At 45.7% G+C, this 27406-nt stretch overlaps 6 protein-coding genes across 6 annotated transcripts; 3 read left to right on the top strand and 3 right to left on the bottom strand.

The window, feature by feature from the left end:
* Nucleotides 1–2635: 2635 nt before the first annotated feature.
* Nucleotides 2636–3608, top strand: BP5553_10383 (uncharacterized protein; the record flags this gene model as incomplete). The annotated part of the gene is made up of 3 exons (XM_032019006.1): nt 2636–2884; nt 2947–3300; nt 3423–3608. 3 exons carry the CDS (start codon nt 2636–2638, stop codon nt 3606–3608), a joined length of 789 nt encoding a protein of 262 aa, XP_031864713.1.
* Nucleotides 3609–4974: 1366 nt separating this feature from the next.
* BP5553_10382 (uncharacterized protein) lies at nt 4975–6855 on the bottom strand (the record flags this gene model as incomplete). Its single annotated transcript, XM_032019005.1, has 1 exon — nt 4975–6855. One exon carries the CDS (start codon nt 6853–6855, stop codon nt 4975–4977), a length of 1881 nt encoding a protein of 626 aa, XP_031864712.1.
* Nucleotides 6856–9721: 2866 nt separating this feature from the next.
* Nucleotides 9722–15770, top strand: BP5553_10381 (Cysteine proteinase; the record flags this gene model as incomplete). Its single annotated transcript, XM_032019004.1, has 7 exons — nt 9722–9798; nt 9924–9997; nt 10312–11067; nt 11126–13263; nt 13313–14026; nt 14134–14845; nt 14896–15770. The coding sequence occupies 7 exons, from the start codon at nt 9722–9724 to the stop codon at nt 15768–15770; spliced, it is 5346 nt and encodes a 1781-aa protein (XP_031864711.1).
* A 5603-nt stretch (nt 15771–21373) lies between these two features.
* On the bottom strand, nt 21374–24386 carry BP5553_10380 (uncharacterized protein; the record flags this gene model as incomplete). Its single annotated transcript, XM_032019003.1, has 4 exons — nt 21374–22176; nt 22237–23041; nt 23093–23821; nt 23874–24386. The coding sequence occupies 4 exons, from the start codon at nt 24384–24386 to the stop codon at nt 21374–21376; spliced, it is 2850 nt and encodes a 949-aa protein (XP_031864710.1).
* Nucleotides 24387–24688: 302 nt separating this feature from the next.
* Nucleotides 24689–25787, bottom strand: BP5553_10379 (uncharacterized protein; the record flags this gene model as incomplete). The annotated part of the gene is made up of 4 exons (XM_032019002.1): nt 24689–25013; nt 25062–25201; nt 25254–25682; nt 25731–25787. 4 exons carry the CDS (start codon nt 25785–25787, stop codon nt 24689–24691), a joined length of 951 nt encoding a protein of 316 aa, XP_031864709.1.
* Nucleotides 25788–26169: 382 nt separating this feature from the next.
* Nucleotides 26170–26946, top strand: BP5553_10378 (uncharacterized protein; the record flags this gene model as incomplete). The annotated part of the gene is made up of 4 exons (XM_032019001.1): nt 26170–26172; nt 26223–26547; nt 26599–26787; nt 26834–26946. The coding sequence occupies 4 exons, from the start codon at nt 26170–26172 to the stop codon at nt 26944–26946; spliced, it is 630 nt and encodes a 209-aa protein (XP_031864708.1).
* Between the last annotated feature and the right edge of the window lie 460 nt (nt 26947–27406).

Here is a 27406-nt window from a genome sequence, read left to right as displayed (position 1 = left end):
AGATAAACTAAAAATTGGTGCTGAGGGGCAACCTACCTAGCTATATTCTCACGGTGGCAAGTGCCGCGGCCAACTCCAAGTAGGACCACGATGTTGAAACTCCTCCTTTGCTACGCCAACAAGGTGAAGTTGTACACTAGATGAGTCCCTGATTTTGGCTTACATGAAAGGTTACTATGCCCTGGCAGTGCCAATATGATAAGTAATATCATACGGCCTCATTCTTGGATGTGATTCTCTCATTGTGCTACGTACGGCGCTGCCGAGGGTGAAAGGGGTTCATGACAGACCCTGAGATATGTCAAAGACGTTTTGGTGACACATTGCTTTGTGACACATTGCACTGCTTCATCAAGCCAATCCCAAGCAAGTGCCGAAGGCCCTTTCGGAATTAGATATCCCTTCCCAACATTACTTCGAAGAGACTATCTTTCCGTTCTTTGAAGTTGAAGCATATGCAATGGTCTCCTTACAGGCAGCTAGTGCAAATTTATGGGTCTCGACTGAACTCCCCTCCCCCACTCCGCATCCAGAGTCTGGAGGAAGATAATGCATAGTCTTGCAACTCGCTTCAAGCTCGCACCACTTCGCGCCCAATGAAGCTCTAAACAGCTACTCCATGTATATAATTCTCCGCATATGGCCCCGCTAGAGCGCGTAAAAACGCCGATCAGAAAAAGCTCCAAGAGTGATTAAACCTGGTAGTGGCGAGGCTAGATCTACTTGCTACAATATCTTTACACATAAACATGGCCGGAGTCCACCCTGGGGCTAGTGCCTCAACGTTCAGTGGCTCTTTGCTGCTTCTGTCGTTGCAATATACTTAGCGTGATGGGTACCTCCGAGCCGCTGCTGTTGCCGCGCCGGGGGACATACCCGAGATCTCTTTTTATGGGCCGGGATGCTAAGGATGGGGGACGAGGTCGAGACTCTTCCCAGCGTTGAAGGTGAAGAGTGGGATGGGTTGGGTGCCGATTATATCGGCTTAATCAACCGGGGAGGGGAAAGGGGTTTCGATGGTTTCGTTTGGGCTTGCACTATGTGGATAGCATAGAGTAATTTGTCGCTTACGAGAGAGACTACATATTATGTTTGAATTTGAAGACGATGACAAAGTCGGACTGGTAATGCCAAGTGGCATTCAGAATAAACGGTGCATTGATGCTTGATTAGTTGAAAAAGTTACTAAGTTTAATAATTCTCGTGTGCTTTCCCCTCAAAGCCGAGGATAGACTCAGCGTTGGATATAGTTTCAAAATGCGTAATGTGTGGAGTTTCCCTGTAGTAGTTGCTTTGGAAATAGAAGTCCTTGTTATTGTTTCTTATAATGTTTACTATGTTCCTAAACTCTCCATTTTGTCCTTAGTTATCGGACGTATTGCTTAGTTAGACGTTCGTTTATGGGATGATTCGAAACAAGAGGAGCTATATCTAGCTCCAACTTTTGCATACTCGTTGTGTCTTGAACCTTATTATCATATATGGCTAGTCTGTTATTTAATACATATACTATCAACCAAAACAATGAAATTGTAAAATCTGCCTTGCTTTTATTCTAACGTGCCGAAGAAATGCGAGCTCTCTGCTTTCCGAGCTCCGCCGTTTACTACGAGTCGAGGATTCAGGGGCTGTAGCACATATATTCTCAGATGCGTTTACATTTGCATTATTAACAAAGAATGGCGAAGGAGTTTCCTTTAACTCATCATAACTAATGTTTTTGCCTTATAATTTCCTCTGCCTGCATTCAATTCCCTGCAATGTAAGTACAGTACATCTACGCAATCATAACGCTATCTATAGGGGCAGCTTATTTCAACTCGCCTAGCTTCTACAAATAATACAGCGTAAGAGGTGTTTAAGTCAAAGCCTGCTTTGTAATATTTTGTATCTTGTGTCTATGTTTAAGTTATTTATAACTTTTGTCTTCGTGCTTAAAAGAAAACCTAGGTATTCCATAAAGTAAACAACATGTATCATGTACCTACTGAAATGCATATCTAAGAACAGCTGTTCTTTAGCAATTTATATTGATTCTTTCTTGGTGCTTAAATAATCTGCTCCAATCCAGAACGGATTCACACCTACAAGAGACTTGGGCTTGTTGATGTTGATCCCCCTAGTAATATTGCAGTTGTCTAAGTGATGACATTTTGTGATTCGCGTCTATGACTCTATGTTGTCTCTCTACCGACGAACATTGGCCGCCTAGTTCTGCCGGTATTCACAACAAGGCTGAGCAGTTTGACAGATATACAAACCCGAGGATGAGGTTATTCCCCTCCGCGTCGAGCGGTCTATAAATTCCAGAGATCTTTGTCTTTACTCAACAATTCTTTTACCTCTACATCCAACTTCAACTCTTCTTGACCCACATCCAACGTTAAACAATCTCACAACCGTTCTACCCCTTTGCAAATTCTTTAAACGATCTTTAAAGGTTTCACTTGCATCTCTTCTTGTGAGTTTCGCCAACGCGTCGTCGACATCCTATTGTCGCGATCTATTACTTTCGGCGAGTCGGCGAGCTAAAGCTTTCAAATAACGTCGTTAAATGTAAGTTGCAACTTTTCAAAGATCGCTTTCGGGCTCTTATCAGTGTACAGAATCCTCAAATCATTAGCACTCTCCCAAGATGCTTTCTTTAATCCCTGTTGTCTTGAAGCTGGCTGGCCTTCTTTTGGGTCTCCTCACCGTTCAAGCCGAAGCTGCCGTTGGCAAGCGTGGTGTTCCTTTCAACGACCCTCCTACCTGGATCCAATGCTGGGGAGGAAGCAAGGTCAGCTGGGCTCACAATTGGGGATCGCGAATGCCTGATGGGTTCCCTGGTAACCTCGAATTTATCCCTATGCTATGGGGTTTGGATGGTGCGCACGTTGACGGTGTAAGACTCCCCATACTCGCTACTACCAGCGCCCCTATTCACTAACATGTCTGAAATTCCAGTGGGTGAACAATGCGAACAATGCCCTCTCCCGTGGTTCCGGTCACCTTATAGCCTTCAACGAGCCCGATGCATGCGACTGGGGCCAGTCTTGCATTTCTCCAAAGGATGCTGCAGACGGCTATCGCCAGCACATGGCTCCGTTCCGTGGCCGCGCATCTCTGGGTTCCCCTGCTATCACCAACCGTGACCAGAACTTGACCTGGCTTAAGGACTTCATGCGTTTGTGCTCCGATTGCCCTATTGACTTCATTACTGTTCATTGGTACGACCACGCCAATAACTTTGCCTACTTTACCTGGTATATGAATCAAGTACATAGCATCTCTGGCGGCAGATATATCTGGATTACAGAGGTAAGTTTACAACTTTTCTTTATACGGTTGCACCTGCTATTTTGAATTTATACCGCCGTGCTGCCGCTCCGTTGCCCCGGCAGAAATTTGAACTTGTGCTAACTGCTCTTTCCCTATACTAGTTTAACGCGGCAGGCACCACCGACGAGCAGATCAACTTCCTTAACCAAGCCCTCCCTTGGTTGGATTCCACTATTTGGATCCAATCTTACGCCTGGTTCTGGACGGATCCACTTTTCCAAGGTGGTAGCCTGGTTAACTGGGCAGGCAGACCAACTGCTCTGGGTGGTGAATATGGCTGGCACTAGTTGGCTGTTTGTTCTTGCCCGCTTTGCTGCTTTGCTATCATTGCTGCTTTGCTATCATTGCTGCTTTGCTATCATTGCTGCTTTGCTATCATTGCTGCTTTGCTATCATTGCTGCTTTNGCTTTGCTATCATTGCTGCTTTGCTATCATTGCTGCTTTGCTATCATTGCTGCTTTGCTATCATTGCTGCTTTGCTATCATTGCTGCTTTGCTATACATTGCATTGCACTTGCTTTGCTATACACCTGCTTGTTTTGCACCCGGAATTGAAGGAAAAAAGGGTTTAAGTTTGAGTTAGCATGGAGTTATAGTCGTAGGTCGACAGGCGCCTACGCAACATAAATGGAAGGAATACTTTAACAATATGGCCCTTAAATGCCTCAGCGAATGTGAGACGTTTTATGACATTTCCTTATTGAGCGGTAAGGCCAGTTCAAGTTGTAAATGTCTCAAGTACGGTGGAGTATTCACTGATTGTAAACATCTCAAATACAGTGAAGTATTAACAGATATTCAAGCTTGATATATGTCTGAATGATTCAAGTACAGTGGGGTATTACCTAATATTAACCGCCTCAAATAAAGTGAAGTATTAACAGACATTGTTATGCGCCTATACGTCTTAAGTAGGAATTCTAACAGTTATGAAAGTTTACATATAGTACACGAGAAGGCGGAGTGGGATGGGAATTTCGTGGACATCGACGACGAGGAGAAGGAGAAGGAGCTCGAAGAGATAATTATAAAAAATTAACATCATTCTAAACCTCTGAAGCTTGGTGGAGTATTGAGACTTTTATTACTATTCTAAATGTATTAAGTGTAACAAGGTATTCTAGTCTCTGTTATATAAGTATTGCAGAGATGTACAGCAACTCGCAAACGGTCTATTCAAAATGTAATATCAAAAGGAATTTATAACATTTATCCATTTATAATGAAGATAGGTTAGACTCTTTGAAATGTGACGGCAAGTGTGGCGCTTAATCTTGAGAATGATGTGTCCGAAAAGATTTAGCCTATCTGTTTCCAGCTCCGCTGGATCTTGGAAAACGTCGCCCGATTCTAGCTATTTAAAATAATGCCAATTCCAGTGACTCTAGTTAGTAGAGTCGTAGAAAATGGGTTCCCTGGGCATATTTATTGTTCAAGTGCTCAAATTTTGAAAATTGCTTAATGTTTAAGTGAGGGACCCTGTGGCAGGAGTCCTATTTCCCTAGAGGCATTTACATGTGTGCTCACTTACTTGAAATGCTACTAATGTAGGAAACTAAGAGAAGAAGGGTAATATCATAAACATCGTGTTATTAGTTTTACAAGTAATGCTGGGTATCATGAGAAATCTATACAGTGGATCGACCTCGCTCTTAGTCATCCTTGACTCCATTAACCTCGGAACTGTCATTTCCTTCATCTTCCTTGTTTTCGGCATTCTTCTCTTCTTCCTCTTTTGCTTTCTTTTCTTTCTCCTTCCTAAGCCTCTCCTCCTCCTCCTTTGCCTTTCTCTCGATTTCTTTCTTCTTCTCTGTCATCATAGTCTTCACCCACTCGGCAGCTTCCTGAACAGCCCTCTCAGGTTCCCTCTTATGCTTCAGAAGATATCCTTGAACCTCCGCAGGAGAAAACGTCATGTTTGGAACAATATTTGCAAACTCCTCGCCTAGCACCGCTACTTTCTCATCCTCTTTCTTCTTCCGGTCTAGGAATTCCATCTCGGCCTTTATCGCTTCCTTTTCTTGTTGCCGCTCGTCCAATATCTGATTCTCCGAGCGACGGGAAGTGGATTTCGGGCCCCGGATGACGGCTTGAGAGGATTTTACAGGTATATCGCCCTCAAGAGTGGCAAAGATAGCGCAGAAAATGGTTGAGAGCATCGATTGAGTGGCAAGATCAAATTTAATCATCATATCAACACGGCCCGGGCGGATCAACGCCTCGTCGAGCTTCTCAATATGGTTCGTTGTCATGATCAAAACTCTACCCTCTTGACTAGCCACACCATCAAGGATGTTGAGTAGGGCAGACAGGGAGATACGACCCTGCGGTTTCTTTTCCTGCTCGGAGGGTTTGGCGGCGGTGCTGTTCCCGGGAACTTTTGTGAGATCGGTTTCTTCTTTGTCGTCACGGGTGTGTGTTAGACCGGCTGTGTCGATGTCTTCGAGGAGGACGACACATTGTTTTGGGAGCTCGGAAAAGAGGGTACCGAGGTTATTTTCGTCCATGGATGGGGAGTTGAGGCTGACGATGTAAATCTTTAGTTTGAAGTAGCCTGCAATGGCGAAGCTAAGAGAAGTTTTGCCTGTTCCGGGCAACCCGTGGAGGAGGTAGCCTCGTCGGTATGGGATACCTCTGTTAGAGTACCAGCGGCGAGTGTTGGGATGAAGATAGTCTCTCATATCATCCAAGAGGCCTTGCTTTAGCTTCTCGTCGAGCACAACCGTTGAGAAGGGGCGAGATACACGGGACACACATCTGGTCCATTGTGGCTCCGAGGTTCCAGATTTCAGCCCCCCACGGTAGATAACCGTGCGACTCTCATCTTGTTTCATAAAATCAGAGCGACATTCATCCAGGAGCTGCTTCAGAATCGATGGGTTTCTGCCAAAGCTAGACAGGGATATCTCCTCTCGCTCACTGACGGGTCCGTAGCTACCCTGTCGCACATCTTTGGTCCTCGAGAAGAGGAGGAGGCGACCTCGATACCAGAAATAATGGGTGCCAAAGGATGGTGTAAACCGGACCTTCTTCTCCTCTTTGCCGCTGACCTTGGAGACGGGGTTGCCATCTTCGTCAAAATCCACCGTGACTTGCTCCTCTTCCTCATCATCTTCATTATCGTACTCCCGCCAAAGAAACCACGTTCGGCTGTTGAGATTTGTGTTGGCAACAAAACGGCGAGAGCGCTTGGCAAATTGCTGGTTAGCTACCCAAGAAATGCACATATTGTACATTTCATCGTCAATTCTGATATCGGCGGTGGACATGATGTACGAATCCATGAAGCCCCATACCCAATCGGAAATGTACCGTGATGCGAATGTAACAAGGCCCAAAGCCATGAGCAGGGGAAAATAAACCGTGAGGTCGACTTTAGTATATTTGTATATTCCAGAAGAGAGTAGAGAGAAGCCCGGAAAGAGGAGTTCCAGAAGAGCAGTTTGGGGATTTGGCGAGCTTAGGTCGGGGTTGTGGCCGCCAGGCCAGGCTGTACTCGACGCCGCGCCATACTGTGGGTTAGAGGAATTCATGGCGAACCACGACTGCTCCAAACCTATCGTATGTAATATATTCGCCGCGGTGATTGTGATATAGGGAGAATAAGAAGGGGGAGAAGAGAGCAATAGGAGAACGAAAGATTTAAGAGACGCCTCAACACAAACAACTCCTGGGTAGTGGAGAGATGAGTTGGGCTGAGCTTGAGAATGGACCTGCCAAAAGAGATGGGGAAGTTGAGGATTTATATCTGACGTTGCCCTTGTAGGCAAATATGCGCAGTTTACTAAACCTGGGGTTGCTAGGCCTGGAAGCTGTTACTCATAAGGCAAAATAACCTCGACTTAGCACTTGCTTTCAGCCATCAGCTTGGCATGCAAAGGCTGGAACAGGTCCACAAACAACTCTGATAGGGCTGCTAGCAGTTGAAGCTTACCCTTGGGGTGGATGCAGTCATCTGCAGCAGCCTCTGGAGTTCCGGTGAGGACTGGTTGGTGTCGTTCCACGGCCAATAATCGCGTTGACCGATGACACTTCACGGCGGAGGAGGGAGCCCGTGAGTGGGCAGATAATTGATTAGTACGAGTAATGCTGCGACACTAGCACTATACTGTATGGTCTCACCGAAAGGGCAGTGTTCTGTGGCAAATGCAGGAGCGAGAGCGAGAGCGGGTATGGGATTGAGTATTAGGTTGTAAGAATCACCGCACATCATAGGCACTTTGCACATGGACATGCAATGCAGTTCACGGACGTAGGGCGATGATTTGTGCACTCGGTTCGAAGTACGGAGCAAAGCGGTGAATTGCGGGTGTGGCTGTGCACATAAGCGTGCTCATAAGGCATAAGGCATAAGGCTGGCTTGCAATTTGCAGGCAGGACCAGCATAGAGACATGGAGAAGTAGAGAACTGAACTGCACCGCCACGTCACAAATCCCACTTTCCTACCATGTTGTATGATCAGTGAGCCATTTTGGAGTTTATGACGACAGCTCGCAGGCACAAGGCCCTCGTACCGGTGACTCCGCGTTATCATTGCAGTCCATACCATTTCTGGCGTGGATGAAAAAGATTCGGCTGGGCCTGTTGAGCCTTGGAATCCCTCCTTCTCGGCCATCATACCTCGTACAAAGCACGTAAGCTTTTGCTTCGTCCCATCTACATGTTACATGTGCTGTAATGACATGGATTTCTTGATGCAGCACCAGCTTGAGAAACAACCTAACAGGGCCATGGTTAGCAATTATAGCGCATTCTTGGGCGAATTTGGTGCAAGATTTTGTTCGCTAGAAATATCAGGCGCCTACAGCTATTACCTAAGGTACCGGAGATATTCGCGTAACTAATACCACAGTTCTAGTGAGATATTCGTACAACTTGAGTATCTCAATAGTGAGATATTTACGCGATATCGGATTTATATCTAGGTGCGAGTCGTCGGGCCTTACAATTCTAGGGAAAAGAGTTTTGCACCAAAGTCGCCCAAGAATGCGCTTTAAGCAATGCCCGGATCACGATGAGCAAAGGCAAAATTTCTTAAGATATTTAGATAACTTAATTTTAGTCTGCCAGAAATTGTCTACGAAGTTCTTATATGATGTTTGTTCTAGTATCCAAAAAGAACTTTCTGAGCTACCATCTACGTAACAACTTCATAAGACAAATTCTTCGCCTTCTTTCAAAAAGCGAGTTAAAAGATGACCATGTGTGACGGTGAAGTCACGTGGAACCGCAAATCATGAAATGGGCCATGCTTTTTTTAGCAAAGTCCCATAGAGCTAATTTCACTCAATGTCATTGAATGAGGAAGGGATCAATACCCTGCATTGGTCCGTTTTCCCTTGGCTCCAAACTTTATGTATACCTCGAGGTAGGTAGAGCTAATAAAGTCGTGCTCACGGACATAGCCCACAAGATGCCAGCTAAAGGAACCTGCCGAAAACACATGTCGAAAAAACCTTGCAATAAGTAACTACATACATAGTATAGCTCTATATCAAATGTGGCTAGGATACTGCTATTTTTATGGCTTAGGTTATAATTAATCACGTGAGGTTAATTGCTAGTGTAGTTAAGACGGTGCTGGTGGGGCATGTTTTGGAGGCGTAATACAATAACGCTTCCAAGTTTATCGATAATGATCTGCTATATACGAGTACCTTAGTTCTAGGTATGCTTTTCCTGGCTCCGACAAAGTTTTAGTATAAAATATGATGATAATCTTGCAATTAAGAATGTCCTTGGATTTCCTTACATGTATTTCCTCTTTAGAACAAAAACTTCTCTATAAGGATGTAAATCTTGGTCCCATATACGTCTTTATTGGGAGGGGTTATTGTTAACGACAAAATAAATAAAGTAAAACTAGTCTTTATTAAATGCAGTAGAATATGGGATATTGCTCACAGCAGCGAGCAGTAATCAAAGTGGGGCTGGGGGCTTAAAGGCATTGTAGCCAGGGAACTGGCAGAAGAAGCTCTTTGCCACCTACTCATATGGTTCTGGAATCGCCCAATTCATGTCGAAAAGCGAAAATTTAGGAAGAGAGTGTCTATGCAGGTGCACATGGTATTGGGCCAATACATCGTTACAAAGACCATTCTTTGCCCAATCACTGGTTGTTATTTGTATGGGGGGTGCCTAGGTTAAAGCACGTGACCAGGCTGGATCGAATGCGTCTGGTATGAATGAAAAAAGGACGACAACCGCGAAAAAAATTGAACCCCAAAAGAAGGTAATCAGCGCTCGTAGTACAGCTCGCTAGATATCTTACTTGTAGCGATTCATATAAAAGAAACAGTAGTTTGCTTGTAAATAAAAATGCCTTCTTTGATGCCATACGAGTAAGCCAAGACCCGCCGATGCAAAATCAAAATTTCACAGGGCACAGATCAGAATAGATGGAAAAGCCCTCACGACCGGATTTGATCTCCCTAAATGGCGGAACACACACTAACGGAAGACCAAAGCATCTTTGGTAGCATGGATAATGAAAGCATAGGGATAGCGGCGGTGGCCTGGTGATGGCCGACCTGGTGATGGCTGAATCACAATCACCACCACAACCTCAACCTCAATCCATTCTCATCTACCACTTGACAGGCTAAACGGAAAATTCTGTACTGATTCTCACCCTCCCCGGCCAAACTGCGCCATTGGTATTGGTATTGGTATTGGTATTGACATTGCTATTGACTCTCAAATGTGAACCTCGTCATAGTGTGTTGCCTCAGCTTCCGGGATACATACAAACTCAGATGCAATTCACGTCTCGCTAGACGGCAAGTGCCACTAAAGTGAAGGTTCCTCGACAACCACAAAACAACCACCAACCATCCTCCAACAGATCAACGCGAATTCTTCCTTACATATCCAAAAACACATCTGTGGCCAATCCCACGTTCGATGTATTCATCTGCCTATCCCAGGAAATACCAATAACCTGCATGCAGTCTGTCGGCCCCGCAGTCTTGCAATCGCCTATGACAAGGAATCGTCCAGATCAAGGCCCTTCTCGCGACACTTACACTGCTCCCACCGGCCAACACAGAGCTGCAAAGGCAGCTCGCATTCACGACGTCTTCCACAAAGAAAAGAAAGCTCTCCCCGCAGCATATACAAGGCCAAAATCCGGACTCTGATAGGGTTGGCGACCCAGACATTCCGCTGAAGTCGGTTGAAGATTGCCAGGCTCTGCCACTCGCCCATCCACGATTCGACGTACCCGACTCCGAAGCAACCCTTCCTCCGCCCATCCCCTCGTATCTCCAGAGCTCGTCGTCTCTCTCGGGCTTCGATTATATCTCTTCCGCGGCGAGCTCGCCCAGCGCAGCGTACGCCGGTCTCTCCATCGAAGGCGATCGCAGTGCTGATACATCAGCTTCACAACCCCGAGCAGCCTCACTTGCCCCTAACGACCACGATATAAATCGGAGCCAGTCACCTATCGGCAGTTTTGCGCGTAAAGCTATCATGGGAGGGGCATCGAATCTTTCGCAGAGGTCATCGTCACCGCTAAAGAGGCGGGCTTCGGATTTAGAGGAAGCTGAGGTAGCATCGACCCAGAAGGATGATGTGGAAATGATCACAGCAGACCAACCTGCGCCATTAGAGGCTGTCGAAGACTCCACCAATGCAAGTCAGGCACCATCGGTGGATATGCTGAGGAACGAGCACGAGGCAGATTCAGCTAGCTGTTCGACGGAACAAGGACGAAGCACTGCTGCCACAACCCAATCAGATACTGGTAGGTGAAACTGTTCAGTGACTTCTTATGTTTACTAGGCTGATATACAGTGATCCAGAAATACCCCCCATCGACGTTCAGATCAAGACCGTGACGACAATATGTGAGGCGGCTACACAAGACCCGCCCAACGAAGGAGATAAGGTGTACTTGGTATCCAGGCGATGGCTCCAACGTGTCACCGATAGAGGCTCGGAGGCACTTCAAAACAGCAAAGTGGAGCCAGAAGGAGAAATTGGGCCCGTGGACAACTCCGACATCATCCAGCAAGTCATAAAGGACGCTGACGGTGTTGAATTTGCACAGCTAAAGCACGGCTATGGTTTCGCCGAATTTATATTGTGCCCTCAAGACGCCTGGGACCTTATCGTGTTGTGGTACGGCCTCATGCCTGGGTCTATCCCAATTGTGCGGTATGCACACAACACGAACCCGGACAAAACCGGCATTCCAAATATAAGCTACGAGTATCATCTGGCCATCTTCACTGTGCATAGGTTGTACGCGCAGGGCAACCCGATCCCTATTCCACAAATGCTCAAGGCTACCAATCCTCCGGCTCCGGTGTTCGTCTTTAGTAGGTCGGCCAGGTACTACGATTTCCTAAAGAAGATCAAGGAAAAATCTGGGATAGATCCTTCAAAAAAGGTTCGGGTCTGGCGGGTTCCCAGATTATTACCTGCAGCCGATCCCGTCGCACCTATTTCCAATGCTGTCACGCCGCCATCGTCCCGACCTGGCTCCTCTGGGCCAGACAGCGTGGCTCGCCCGCGAGAACCGCAGGACTCTTGGACACATCTCTTACTCGACGTGACCACATTCCTCCAACTCGAGAAAGACAATGGTAGGGAATTACTCACTCAGCGTGATGTTACTACGGATTCCAATTACAATGGCAATATGGACCTCGCGTTTGTGGGGCTAGGTGACGATCAAACAATCGTCATTGACGAGGCGGTCACCAATGACACCTACGTGTCTATCTATGTTTCCCCGAGGGGCCCCAAGACCACTTCTACAACCCTCACTCGTACCGCCATCTCGCAAAGTGCACCGAATAGCGGTAGAAACAGTCCCGCCCCGTCTGGTCCAATGACGCGGGGCCGAACACAAAAAACTGGCCGAACTCTTGGGACCGTTGGGTTGAGCAACCTCGGAAATACTTGCTACATGAATTCCGCTCTTCAATGTGTTCGGAGTGTCGAGGAGCTGACTAAATATTTCCTAACTGGTGCAGCCAGGTCTGAGTTGAACGTCGATAACCCTTTGGGAAATAACGGGCAAGTTGCTGTAGCATACGAGCGCCTCTTGCAAGAAATCTATAAAGAACCAGTGCCGACGTCAATTGCCCCCCGGAATTTTAAGACTACCATTGGTAAATATGCGCCGTCATTCTCAGGTTACGGCCAGCAAGATTCTCAAGAGTTCCTGGGATTCCTACTCGACGGACTCCAGGAGGATTTAAGCCGTATCAGAAAGAAGCCATACATCGAGAAGCCGGATTCAACGGATGAGATGGTGAATAATCCTGAGGCTATCCGAGAAATGGCTGCGAAGGTGTGGGATATTACCAAGCGACGAGACGACTCGGTCATCGCAGATCTCTTTACCGGAATGTACAAATCAACCCTGGTCTGTCCTGTCTGTTCGAAAATCAGTATCACTTTTGATCCTTTCAACAATCTGACATTGCAATTACCGATCGAGAGTTCTTGGCAACATCCCGTGTACTTCTTCCCATTGAATGATCGGCCAGTCCTTATCAATGTCGACATGGACAAACAGGGTACTATGTTGGCGATGAAGGAGTTTATTAGTAAACGAGTTGATGTTCCAGTCGAGAGGCTGTTCGCTGCAGAGGAGTTCAAGAGCAAGTTTTACAAGCTCTACGATGATCTTACCGTGGCGTCCGAAGAAATTCAAAACAATGACATTGTGGCTGTATATGAACTGGAAGCCAAACCAACAAACTGGCGCCCCCAGAAGCCAGGTAAAAAGCATAAATTTAAGGCCATTACCACTTTTAACATGAACGAATCCGACGATGAGGACGTCCCGCCTTGGAATGACCCGCTCGCGGAGAGGCTGCTTGTCCCTGTCTTTCACCGGAGACCCAACCCCGAGCGAACTAACCGGTTCAAGAAGGCTTGGGTACTTGTGGCAGCACCGCATTTCATCGTTGTAAATCCAGAAGAAGTAGGTGTGTCGTGATTATGCCCTGGGTTATATGCTGATTGTTCGTTAGGCACGGAATCTTGAGATAATCAAGCGAAAGGTCCTAGAGAAAGTCGCAACATTTACTACGTCACAAGAATTTATAGAAGACGATGAAGCCGATGCAAGTGCCAGTGATAGCGTCGATCCCGACATTGTTCTTACAACTGGATCTGATGCTGATTCCGCTGGTGGGAGTAAGGTTGTGGCAACCTCTGTCGACGGGGAACCCGAGCTCGTGGATGTAGCAATGAAAGAATGCAGCGGAGCAGATATCGAGGCGGAGAATAGCGCTGGAGAACCTAAACCTCCAGGTCCTGAGAAGACATTGTACTGCATGCTCTTTATCCCAAATCGTGTGCCATTATTAACCAATTATTTTAGTACCCCTCTGAAGGATTTCAATAAACGTCGACCCAAATTCCTAGACCCGAAGTCACATCTCAATCCTTCGATTCAAAACATGTTTACTCTCGGCTATTTCTCTGGGGCAAAAGAATTAATCCCCTCGGGCTGGAATGTCGTTGATGAGGACAAAACCTACCCATCCCTCGCATCGAGGGCTCCCCAGACCCAACAATCGCGTGACGACTCGCTGGACGAATTTGAGGTATCAAATGGTGGAGCTGGATCGGACAGCAGTACTGAAGATGATCAATCCTGCAACGATGATTTCTCGGGTCAGACTCGAATGAACGAGGAGTCGAGTGAAGAGGACGAACTCTCTGCTCCCTCAGTGCCTAAAGTAAGTTAAATTTTCATTGCATAATTGCGATCGTCCCAGCTTTGCTATACATTATAAGACGATCGAGTTATCAAATCTTTCTGTTGCAAATCCTAACCGAAGACTAGGCTCTTCCTGTCCGACCAAGAGCTGGGGTTAGAGTAGGTTTCAACAGACGTCGCAATCGTGGTATCAAAACTTACTCAAAGAAGGGCAATCAACGAACACGCAAACTCAGCGGCTCTAGCGACGAACTGGACCATGAACCTGCCGATGAGAGACCACTCATATGTCTAGGGGAAGGCATTGTCGTTGATTGGAATCCAGAGGCCTTTAATGCCATGTACGAGGCCGATGGTCCGGAGGACACAATGCGAGGCCGTGACACTATCAGTGCCATACCAACACTACCAGACCCGCAACTCGAAGCCAGACGGAGGGCACGTGCACAACGACGGAAAAATGGCATCACCTTGGACGACTGCCTGAATGAATTCGGCAAGGAAGAGATCTTGTCGGAGATGGACACTTGGTACTGCCCTCGGTGCAAAGAGCACCGGAGAGCAAGCAAGAAATTCGAACTCTGGAAAACACCTGATATTCTTGTTATGCACTTGAAACGATTTAGCTCCAGTGCACTGCGTCGGGATAAACTCGATGTCATGGTAGACTTTCCAATCGAAGGCCTTGATCTCACCTCACGCGTTGTCGAAACGCAGGAAGGCAAGCAAGAAATTTACGATCTGATTGCCGTCGATGATCATTGGGGCGGGCTTGGTGGCGGACATTACACTGCATTCGCCAAGAACTTCTTCGATGGCGAGTGGTACGAGTACAACGGTAGGCAACTCGTCTGTTTACAATCCTCTCATTTGACTAACAATTCGTAGATTCTTCAGTCTCGAGGACAAAAGATCCTAGACACGTTGTGACACAAAGTGCATATCTATTGTTCTATAGGCGCCGAGCGGATGGCCCACTTGGTGGAGAGAGATTTAAGCAGATCCTCGAAGACTATGATAACCCTCCCGATTCTCAAGAAGATGATGCAGCTGAGTCGGGGGAAGAGCAGGGCCTCGTCGGAAATACCTTTCGTGGGTCGTCGAGCGCCTTGACAGGAGTAGGAGCAGCTCCCCGTCGACCAAATCTTGGTTCGGCTAGTGCGGACGTGATGACTATACATCCCGCGGCCGTCGAGAGCCTCCCTGCCTACCAAGCCCACGAAGCAAGTGACGAGGATGCAGCTCCGCTCATCGCTAGTGACGCTGTGATGAACGATGGCTTGCAATTACAAGACAGCATCGAGGACGAAGGTATCGATGTGGGAACTGATGATGGTATGAATTATAGCAATGTCGGTTATGGCAATCTAAATTCTCAGGGCGCCGCCAGTTTTCTCGGGACCGCCTGGAACTTCGACCACCTACCTAATTCACGGGGTCAGGTTTCCGGCACCGGTTCGGATATAGACGACGGCGCGAGCGACCGTGTCCAGCATAATTCTTCAGCAAGCGAAGGTTCGATACGTGAACGTCTCGAGGATTTCAGAAATGCTGTTGCTGAGGATGATGGCATATTCATAGATCAAAGCCCAGTTCCGGACTTTGACGAAGATGCCCAAATGAGTGCCATCGAACTACATGCAGATTTAATGGAGCGTCAACTAAGACCGGCGTTCAGAGTAACACCCGGTGCTGGAGACGAAGACGCTGAAGAAACAGCGACTGAGATTCATGTCGAGGAAGGGGAGGGATTGAATAAATGATTTGATTTGATGCAGGAGTATTAAAGTATTCTATTAGCCACGATGAAAAATGAGAGATGTCAGAGGCATAGGAATTGGTCCGTGCCGGGAGTGATGCCGAGATGGTTTTTTAGCATGGTGGCGGGATAGTCATGGTCGAAAGTCAAGATTCATGGGCTATCAATTATAAGGATGGCAGGAATCAATTGCCTGTACTCATAGGTACAGTTGTGGTAAAACCACGACCATGCATTACATTCAAAATGAACTGCACGACATAATACAACGATGTGTTGTCAGCCCCCTCCCTTTTTTCTGTGACCAGCTCTTCTAGTGCCGAGTTTGAAGCCTCTTCCTATGTCCTCGCTCTTGTCATTTACTCCCTCGTTATGTTCCTCCAGCTCCGCCAGTACACTTCTTCCATAGTGATCGTTATATCCTGTCGGCCGGCCTTGCCACCCTCGTACCGCTGCTCGATGTCGCCAAGTGTCGACTGAGTCTTTGCTACATTGCTCCTCTTTGTCACGACGACAGCCAAGATTGCTAATATGGTGGCGGTAAGGCCGAATGCCATAGTCATGATATCGTTTGCGGACACTGTGTGGGTGGTATCGTTAGTGTTGCTAACGGTAGTGATCGGATTTGAAATTAGGTTACGCACGCATTGGCGGTAGAATTATTTTCAATACGGAAGGTTTGATTGATCTTTTGATATTGTGGTTTGACTGTTGCGTTTGAAGATTGAAGTTTGCGCTTGGAACTTTGGACTACCTTGGCCCCTTGGGGTTGAATTTGGCCAATGTCTCCTGGCAAAAACTGGAAGAGTTCCCTGCGGGTAGACACAGTGCCCACCCAGCACGCAGTGGACTCCCCCATCGGTCGTGGGGGCTCTGAGGTTACGCTGCGGGATAACCGCCGGGAAATATGCATCCTCAGCAAGTGCCCTATGGGAAAGAGGGGAAGTTGCCCCTTGCTTCTTCGGACTCCTCGGCGTTGAGCCTGCTCTCGACCTCTTTCATTCGCGGGGGAACCAGGGAACCTCACCAGGAACCGGTCGTTTGGTTCTTGGGTTGCACTTGGCAGTATAGGGCCAGTTAGCGGGAACGAGGGATTCTAGCTTTCCCCTTCGTTGACAAGATGCCCTTCATCAGGGGATGTCTCTTCGTAGAACCACAGGAGGCTGAGCGAGCCCAGCAACTTGGTTCCCGGAATCTACTTTCTCCAAATTACTTGGCTAGTGCCCTCTACGGACTAACAAGGTAGTACCAGCTCCCTCTGCAAGGCTTAGTGGTAAGGATCGGTCCGTCTTCCACCAGCGAAACAGGGCGAAGCGGCGCAATTATTTCAGCCATATTCCCAGTACTTTGGTGCGCGGGTCATATAGTTTGCCAAACAGTTCGTTCCGGAACGCTGGGTTGGTACCGACTGGGAGGGTATTGGGCCGGCCCGGGATGTGGCTGTCATCTCCCGCTGCATTAGTGCCGATTGCGTGAGCGGTGTAAGGGCTCTGAAAGGGGACACATGCATGAGTGTGTAAATGCGGAGGATGGTGCGCTGGACTGGCGCAATCTTGTGAAATAGGCACCGAAATGATATTTGGTGTGGTGTGAGTGGCGGCAACGAGGCGAGGACCGTTGAAGGTTGCATGGGAAATATCCAGGGGCCTGTCTCAGTCGTCCGTGGGGATTTACGTCGGTTAATGTATGAAGTATAGAGGCATGCTTAAATGAATACGACCTCATGCCAGACAGATCGCTGTTGGAGAAGAGGACGGGGTGGTTGGTTTTCCCCTTATCTATCATTAGAAATAGTAACACTCATCTCCTTTGTGGGGGCTTGTCGACTAAATGTTCGTGGCATTCAAGTACGAGGAAAATGACACAACAGATACATTTCGTAAGTAATTGGAGTGCATCCAGGGAAGTTTTAGATGATACTTGTTCGCTGCATTGTTGTTATACTCTGATTTTTATATATTTTCTATGATATACTATCTCTACTCGCGCTTGAAATGATGATAGGGTTAGTGTGCTGTATCAAATCTTTGAATAATAAGTACTATCTATTTCTTCTCCCTACTCTCACCTAAGACCAAGAGGTAGAATAAGCCTCGTTGGTTATTCCGGCGAACGTTTTCCAATCTGGAGGGGTGGAGCTGGCTGAGTCGTAAAACAAACAGAGGGGTAAAAATATCAAAGAGGTCACCTCCAAGAATCATCCTGAAAAAGTGGAAAATAAATTTATAGCAAAATTCTAGGGATATTAACAAAGTCTAACCTTATATAATCCTGACTATTCCACTCCTAATCTAAAAATAATGAAATTGGGGTTTTCTTTTCAGTGTTTTGAGGCAGTCGAACTACTATAACTCTAGGGAAGTTCATAATATCTAGAACGGAGTTATATTTGGCTAGGAGCTTACACTAGACTCTAGTCTTGCGTACTAAGTAGAATAATTTATCGAGTTTACAAAACACATAGTATAATCCAACCCTCCTCGTCCCCGTCCTCCTATTAGCTGCCCTCTATATCTGTAAAATACGCGGTATCCTTTCCCTTCTTATTCCCCCCTTTCTTCTCCGCCTTTTTGCTAACTGTCTTCCTCTTCTCTTTACTCGGCGCCAATTTAGCAACCTGCGGGTATATTCTTTCCATTTGGGCCGGCTCGTAGTTGCTCAAGGTTTCTATAATATCCACCTCTACGTCGTCAAGGTTGGATAATATATAAGCCTACCATATCTGGGCCTTTTCTGCCATCTTGGCCGTTCTTTTACGGAGCATTGCTCCGTCGTCTGAAATAAATACTAGTGATAGGTCGGTAATCTTATCTCTAACCTCCTCATCTAGTGGTGGTAGCTCTGGGCCAGTGGATTTAAACTTTTCCCCAATACTAAGCGTAGTATAGTTTAAAGAATCAGTGACAGCTTCCCTAATAGAGTAGCCTTAGATATCGGGACCTTTGGGCAGTATATCAGTTTCTTATAGCTAGAAAGTGTCAGAATTTGTAGAACATTTAAATTTTAATACTATTTGTTTAACCACCAGAGAGTGTCAGAATTTGTGGAACATTCAAATTTTAATACCCTTTGTTTTGGCCACACCTATAATAGTTAATCACAGAACAAGGCCACAAGAGTATAAAGGTTAATTACAGGTCAAGGTTCCGTTACTTTAGAATATTTCTTCTACGTATATTAACAAGGCACTAGTAAGCAGTAGATTTTGCTGCTCTACAGATTCTAATACCCCCTAGTGAGCGATGGACTTTACTTTGAGCTAATAATACAGCAAAGAAAAATAATAAAATCTCAGATTAAAAAGATTAAACTTAATGCATCATCTGAAATCGAACGCGGGATATATGGAGCTCGTATAATAAAGCTACGTGGGAACGGTGGATTTGCATCATTAGTTTACTGCAGTAAACCAATGATGCACAATAATGATAAACTCATGTTGCAACCAATCATTGGAATTTTGGGAAACGCCAATATGCAGCTTTCGTTAGCGCTGTCGCTACTTCAACAAACGACAGGTAAATGAAGGGGGCATTAGTAGAAAAGCGGCAACCGTCAAATATAGTAAAAGGCGAATTGCGTGTCGCTCGTTTTTGGGTTAACTATTTTAAGCGGCGACCATTTCCGGACACGGGTGGCTGTGCACCCGTGCCTAGTTGCACCTTCTGGTACCTTCAGGTACTGCTGCTGATCGCAAGGTGGAGATATCTTCCGAGCAATTACTCTTAGTAGGAAAAAGCAGGGAATTCACAGCAGCTTAGCAAGGGATGGATAATCCTCCTTACTTATGATCAGGGATGTCATCCGATCAGGTTGAAGGTCATCAACAAGTCCGTGGATTTTGGTAAGCTTGATCACGAAAGCGGCTCAAAATTCCCCAAGATTGACCTCAACCCTGGCATCCTTGCACATTGTTTATTAGACTCTCCCAATCTCACCGCCTACCAACCCAATTCTCCAAATCAATCATCCCCGCTATCACCACCGCGACCACCAAACCTGGCCATTACAGCCGCTATATCCATTATTCGCCCCCATACCCATCTTCCCTGCTACCACCGGTGGCTATTATCGCTGCCATCGCCGTCATCCTCATCCACCAAACCCCATCTTTTCCATATCCTTTCTTCAATCATCAAAACCCCCCCCCCCCAATATCCTCACCTCTCCATCATCCCATTCTCTAATCTTATTACGCATGCCACCGCCTCCGCCATCGCAGCCGTCATGGTACCACCATCACCACCAATTTACTGGCTCGTACGGATAATTCTATTCTAGAGATTCAACCAAATGACCAGAGATCACGATTGGTCAAGCACAGCATCCCCCAACAAAATGTGGCGCTCGCGCCGCTTCGTTTACCCTTTTTGACAGCACCGCGGATCTCAGGTCGTAAGCTAACTAAACGATTACCTCCGGTATGTATACATACGGTTCTAAAGGCGAAAATAAGTCTACAATAAATGATCCAGCACAAGTTTTACCAGTCTCCTCATCCAAGCTCGTCTTTAAACCTGTCGACTCTTCGTCTACTGAATGGCAGAGGCACCTTGGCAAATTCAGCCTCAGCGGCAACGAACGTTCAGCCTCAGCGGCAACGCGAGTTCAGCGTCAAGAAGAACCACAACCCTCAACGGCCAGCCGAACATGACAGCAAAGAAGTTGTATTTCTTGGTTGTCGGTTAAAAATAGCCATTGCACTCTCCATTTTGTACCAGTTGAGCTCAGTTTTCATCTTATCCTGCCAATCAGGCGTTGGGTATGAGAACAATTATGCATCGAGGCGCCAGATGAATTATTGGCACAGGTGAGTGTAAGGAGAACATCTAGGAAATATTTAAACTCGAACTCCCCTTCAGTTACTCTTTCTTTCACCCGGTATTCTTCCTACCCACTTATATTCGATTTTCCATATCTTCCGAATTAAAAATCCAAATCATTATCAATAATGCAACAATCAATCTTTCTAATCTCGACCGCACTGGTTTTTACCGTTGGTATCCTCGCTGATGCTCTGAATAACATCGACGAGATCTGCAAGCCCAACCTGCCAAATGGTGGGAAAGCAATAATATGCCACCAAACTGGTTTGAGCAACTTCAACAGAGATCCTCCAGTCTACAATGCCGCCTTTCGAAATAATGCAGAATCCATATGCTGTTCTTCCGGCAGTCAGTGTCTCCTATCACGAAATTATGGTGAAGTGGCTTGTTACAATCCGAGGTAAGCTACTTTGTAATTATTACAATTATCATGAATTCAACCAAAAGGAACTTCGAGCTAATTTGACCTCGAATAGGGTGCAGCATGGGGTCCCATTACCCACGCCCCAGATGGGCTGGGGCGCCCCCATGGGTGGGGCGTCGAGTTTCCTGCCCCATGGGGCATGGGGCTGGGGCGTACGAAAAGTATACCCCAATCATGGGGCCCCATGGGTTTAATTATACACTATCATAATTATAATACACTGTCATAATTTTAATATATACATAACTTTATATAGAATTAAAGTCAGGTTAGTAGACAGGTTAGTAGAGTACAATTTCAACAGAATCACTTTATATATATAAGTAGTATAATATTATATTATTATATATTATACTACTATTTTTGAGGACTAAATATAAGTTTGGGAATCCTTTTTCGAGAGGTTTGTCGAGTCGTAGTATTGGAAAGAGAGTCTGCTTTACGTTTAGCAGAGTATGACTCTATTGGAGTAGGTGTAGTCGACTGTCTCTGACGCGGAAGTGGTATTGCAAAGTCGATATCTGAACCTATAGTAGGGATACTCGCACTTTCCTTTTCTCCTACTAGCTGATTAGAAGATGGAGTAGGAGAACTTGGAGGAGGCGAGCTCTCAAGGTCATATACCTGCCGGCTTTGACGGCGGCTAGTACTCGACTCTGCTTCCAAGGCAGCAATATATCGTTCCCGCCGTATCCTACGAGGGGTTTCTTGATGTAAAGATTGCGAAGCGCCAGCAATCTTTTTCGGGCTAATACGACGACTTATTGCATAATTAGCAGCGTAAGCTTCGACTTCGGCCTCATCTTCGTCGCTAATATAACTTGTCGTTAACCTTTCCTTGAACTCCTCCTCACGGCGACTTATTTCTTGATCTTGCTCCTCGAGAGTAAGCTCGTCTACCATAGTCGTTCCAATATCATCATTAGCTGGCAGTTCATCATATGAGCGTCCAAGCATAATTGCTCGGATCGTGAGTGGAGCTAGCCTTGCTCGACGTGGATCGCAGACATCCTTTGCAACATTAAATACGCGCTCAACACTAACAGCTGCAGCTGGAGTGGCCAAAATATCTCGTGCAAAAGCAGCTAATGCGGGTAGCTCGGCCTCTTGGTCCTTCCACCACTCTAGATCGGTCCTACTATCACTTGGCAGTTTTGGAGCTAGAATCAAAAAAAGGTTAGTAGAAGGTTAGTAGAAGATTAGTAGAGCGGAGCACTTACATTCCCGAAGGTACCTCTCCAATTCTGACTCGTCATTATCAGTATTTGTACCTAGCCAATTCCTGCCCCAAGTCGAGCTAAGAATCAAGTGTAAGTCGTGACGAGCACGGGCCGGCTTCTGACGTTTATGTACAGAGTCCCCCTTTTTCTGATATTTCTTAGTATATATAGAGGTTAGCTGCGAGGTATATTCGTATTCCCAGTCAGTACCAAACTCAGTAGAAGAAAGCCCACTATCTGTTTGAAACGATGATGTTTTAAATCCAGGTGTTAATATCATTGCAAAGGCGTAAAGCGATCCAAGGTCTTTGTATGTTTCAGTGTAATACTTTCGGAGCTTTTCCTGTGCAGCGCCTAGCCCTACTAGTAACTCCTGTATCCACTTTATCTGTGGTCCATGCCTTCGCCCAACCTTGACTTCGAGCTGTGCAGTCATTTGTTCGATATGTGTAAACGCTATATCATAGAACGTATATACTGCGCCAATTGAAATCCCTTTCGACTGTCCGATCTGGTCTGTTAAAAGTACAAATGGTTTTGTAAGATCAATAAGATACTCGACCTGCTTCCACTCATGTTCAGTAAGACGAAACATAGATGGTGTACCCCGGCGTGTATACTCGTCAATCGACAAGCGTAATTTCGTTGCGCGGATTAACATTAAACATGTCGAATTCCACCGAGTCTTAACATCTTGAATAAGCCGAAGAGGTGGTTTATTATTCCTTGCAAGCGATCGCTGTATATTATCGAATGTAATCCGGCGTTGTGGACTTGAATTGATATATATGCTTAGTTTTCGAACCTGGTAAATTTAGTTAAAGGTTAGTAGAGGGTTAGTAGACATAGTACATACCTTTGCCAGAGTAAACGGCAGCCCCTGGGACCCTTGTTCGGACTGAAACTCCTCCTCATCTATAGTATGCCAATTCTGTTTGAGCTCGTCGTTGGTCGGGTTTACCCGGATACCCCCAAGGATCGCCTGCAGGACTAATTGAAAGATATGAGAAAGACAAGGAACACTAACAATCTGCTGCGGGAACATAGAGCGGCCAGCTACTGTAAGCTTCGAAGTTCTAGCTTTGGTAAGAAGCTCGTTCATCTCAGCAACAAGTGTTTTGTTATTACTTGCATTATCTGCAGTAATAGTTCGTACTAACTCCCGTATCCCAAACTGCTCTAGTACATTGAATAGAACTTCTGCAAGATCAAGCCCGGAATGTGTAGAAGTCAATGGTTCGAACCCTATAAGCTCCGTGATAAAATTCCAAGACGAATCGATATAGTGAACGTTAACTGCCATAAAGGCAATATTAGTTGGACTAGTCCAGCAATCTAGTGTAATTGCAACCGATGCATTTGGTACTCGATTCTTCAATGCAGCTGGACCTAGTTGGTGTACTTTATCCATAATCCGCCGCTGAATCGTAGACGCAGATACCATAGCTTCCCCTGGACATAGATGCTGAACTAGTTCGCGAAACTTTTCATTTTCGACTGTACGAAAAGAGAGGTGGAGTGAGAGGATAAATCGAACAACGAATCCAGTCGAGGTCATATCATCGTAACGAGGTGTGGAAACAGCCTATTGAATAAGTTAGTAGAGTCTACTAACCCTCTTACTATATGTAACATACCACTTGTCTATGTGATTCATATATAGTCGACTGACGATATATTGTACCATTATTGCGAGTAAGAGCCTTCTTGCACTTGTCTGACCGGGTGTGTGCAATCAATGCCTTCGTCCCTGTTGATATACTCTTCGAATTCGGATGTGATAAAACCTCTTGACAAGAGAGACATACTACCGCAGGCTTCCCATCTCGAATATGTGCGCCCTGGGCATAGTTTGACCAGCTTGTTGAAGTCCGCGATCCTTCCCACTTAAGTGAAGCTGGGCGAGGTAGTGCATTATTAGCAGCGTACCAGGAAGTCCCGGACCACCATAACTCGAACTCGTGCTTCTGGGCTACTGACCATTGGTAGAACTGCTGATACTTTCCAATACGTTGTAATACGGATTCTTGATTGATATCCGATGTATTATAGACTCTGGGGGGGGATGACTGGAAGGCAGACGACGATAATACAAGCTCATCCATAAACTGGGAATCACTGCCGAAATTGGGTTCTTGGGAAGCGTTCATTGTATTAGTAACAAAGAGTAGACTTGTAATTGTCGGGGAGATATAAGTTTCGATTTTGGAATCAAGAGTTAGAACTTAGAAAAGATAATAATAGGGACTTCGAATCTTAATATGTACTGATATCTATTACGTACTACATACAGTAGTACAGACTAGCTAAGCTTACTAAAATAAAAAAGGTTAAAACTATTCTTTAAGTAGAATTAGTTACATAAATATATTATACTACTTTATACTTTATTCACAATATACAACTATATAAGACTTAGTAAGAGTTATTTGTATCTGCTCTACTTAATTATCTAAACCAGTACTGCTAGGAGTTCTGAAGAAATATCCACCGAGAAACTATCGCTATTAACAATAGTAGAAGGGTGAAAAAACAGCTGTGCCGCAGTTACTTTAAACCGCTCTGGAACAAATGCAAGTAGGAAAGCATTTGCACAGATTTGTGCATCCTTGGATCCAACAAACCCACAAGCTATATCATCAGTTCCATTCCACCAACGCGCAGGGCCAGGCAATTCAACCCATTCTTTTCTGTTCCATGACTGCATACTGCTCCACATTGCAATCTCGGATGGCTCAAAGTAATCTGTGGGGGCAAGTTGAACAAATGGTTGGTGCCTTGCAAGGGTTAGTAGACGTCTACTAACCTTATATAGAAAAACTTACCGAGCAGTAGTTGCTTTGTAAGACGCCGCATTAATCTCATAATAGCCACGTCGAGAGAGTCGGTGTAATTTTTCACGAAGACTGGCATAGGTGCTAATCCAGTGGCTTTTCCAGAGATCGTATCCAAATAACATAGCCTTCTATTCAAATATTAGTTATATTCGGTAAAATATTAGTCAAGAATAAACTTACTAGCCGGAGTTGGTCCTGAATTTTACTATTTGCAAGAACAGGAATGACCTCGTTATTGGCCAAATCATCTGCCCTTGTGAGCTCCTCATCCTCATCCTCGATATCGTCCCAATTCTCAGCCAGTAGATCTTTCTGCGCCTGAACCACTGAATCATAATCGACTTTATCTCTAATCCGGCCAGCCATAACATCAGCTTCCGCACGTGTAATAAGTGCTTGCTGCTGTGTCTGATCCGAGTTCTTATATCCATCAGTGCGCTTTAACTTTCTAACTGCATAGCTTTTTGCTGCCCTATCACGTTCCCGGGCCTTTTCGCGCTGCCATTTTCCCGGGTCTGCCTTCAGCATTTGCTGACGGGCACGCACCTTGACGGTGTTATGGTTCGTAGACAGGCCGCCTGGCGGGGTCGAGGGCATAGGTGGAGGAGGCTAGTAGACAGGTTAGTAGACAGGTTAGTAGGCACCAGAGCTACTTACTGCAGAGCGTGATTGGTCATTTAGACCAGCTGCCGTTGCAGAGCGCTTTGGAGGCATTTTATTGGTAGAAGCCCAAGTTGCAAGGTGCAGGGTCTAAGGTAGAGTGTTGTGGGGCGGAGGTGTAAGGTTTAAAAGTTCGAAAGCTGGAGAGGTTGAAGAAATTAAGCTAAGCGCGTTTGGGCGGTGAGCCGATTAAGCGAGCTCAGGCAGCCAGTCAGCATAAAGTAAATTTCTCCCACCTTTTACAACCTTACCTTCTATTTATCGGTCAACTAACCTAACTAAGCTGGTAAGCCCCTATAGCCCCTACCTACTATTATTTTAGGTATAGAATACTAACTTCACTTGCCTAGCTACTTTGTCGCGTCGCGTCGCGTCTGAAAATAAAAACAAAGCTCACTTTCAAGTTTTCGCCTAGCCTGCTGCTATACCTTCTGCTATGGTAAGTCTACTAACCCTCTACTAACCTTATTATATGCTAAATTGTAATAGTCTGACTTTGAGTCTGATTTCGGTGCTGACCAGGTCGGGGAGGAAAATGGCGATGATGACCTTGGACCAGATGCTGGATTCGTCCCTGGACAAGGACCTTTGGCTAGTGCCCTGGCAGGGAAGAAAAAGGGAGTCCGTAAAGGAGCAAAAAAAGCACCGCGAAAAGCTCCTACCAAAGCACCCCGCCGCCCCAAGCCTGCTCGTGGAAAGAAGCCAGTAAAGGGCAAGAAGAAGAAAACTGAAAACCTGCGAACGCCAATCTATAAGGCCCACCCTACCAAGGATAAAAATCCCAATGCACAACTCCGCCGTGTAAGGCCTGGAAGTAAGTCTACTAACCTTCTACTAACCTTGTACAATTTGCTGATATTTATAGCTCTTGCACTTCGTGAAATTCGCTACTACCAGAAATCCGAACTAATGCTTCTCCCCAAAGCACCATTTGTTCGTCTAGTCCGTGAAATCACACGCGGTGATCTGCAACATCATTTCATAAGATTCCAAGCTAGTGCTCTAGAAGCTATTCAATCGGCAGCTGAAGCTTTTCTTACCAAGGAATTCGAAAGTAAGTACATCTTAGCTGTCTACTAACCCTCTACTAACTTTACTAGTGGCAAACCTCCTGGCGATTCATGGAAAGCGTGTAACAATTATGCAGAAAGATATGAAACTCCTGCGTCAGTTGCGGATGCTTATGACAGGATCTGAGGTGCCAGGTATTTAGCATGGGCTGTAATTGTTTTTACTTGACTTTTTACGGCGTTATGGACAGAGCAATATACCCATCTGGCAGTTGCAGTAGTCATAGTAGTTAAGGGCTATGAATCAATGAATCAATGAATCAATGAATTAATAATTTAATTAATAATTTAATAATAATTTAATAATTTAATAATTTAATTTATAACTCTATTGATTTAATTATTAATAATATTATTTATATCTTACTCTATTCTTTATATTGAAAATATATATAAAGAGTTTATAGATTTCTTTTTCTAGAATAAATCGCTATTTATTATTATATAAGAGATCACATGATAACTCACATGCCCCATGGGCACCCGTTGCCCCATAAGCCACCCCCATGGGGCGCCCATAGGCTGGGTCGTAAAAGTACGCCCCACCCCATGGGTGGGTTGAAATCTCAAAACCCACCCCATGGGGCCCCATGCTGCACCCTA

The sequence above is a fragment of the Venustampulla echinocandica genome, assembly GCF_003357145.1.
Source record: "Venustampulla echinocandica strain BP 5553 chromosome Unknown scaffold_15, whole genome shotgun sequence".
Lineage (NCBI taxonomy): Eukaryota > Fungi > Ascomycota > Leotiomycetes > Helotiales > Pleuroascaceae > Venustampulla > Venustampulla echinocandica.
The sequence above is the reverse complement of the archived record's forward strand: the minus strand, read 5'-3'. Positions and strand labels throughout refer to the sequence as shown.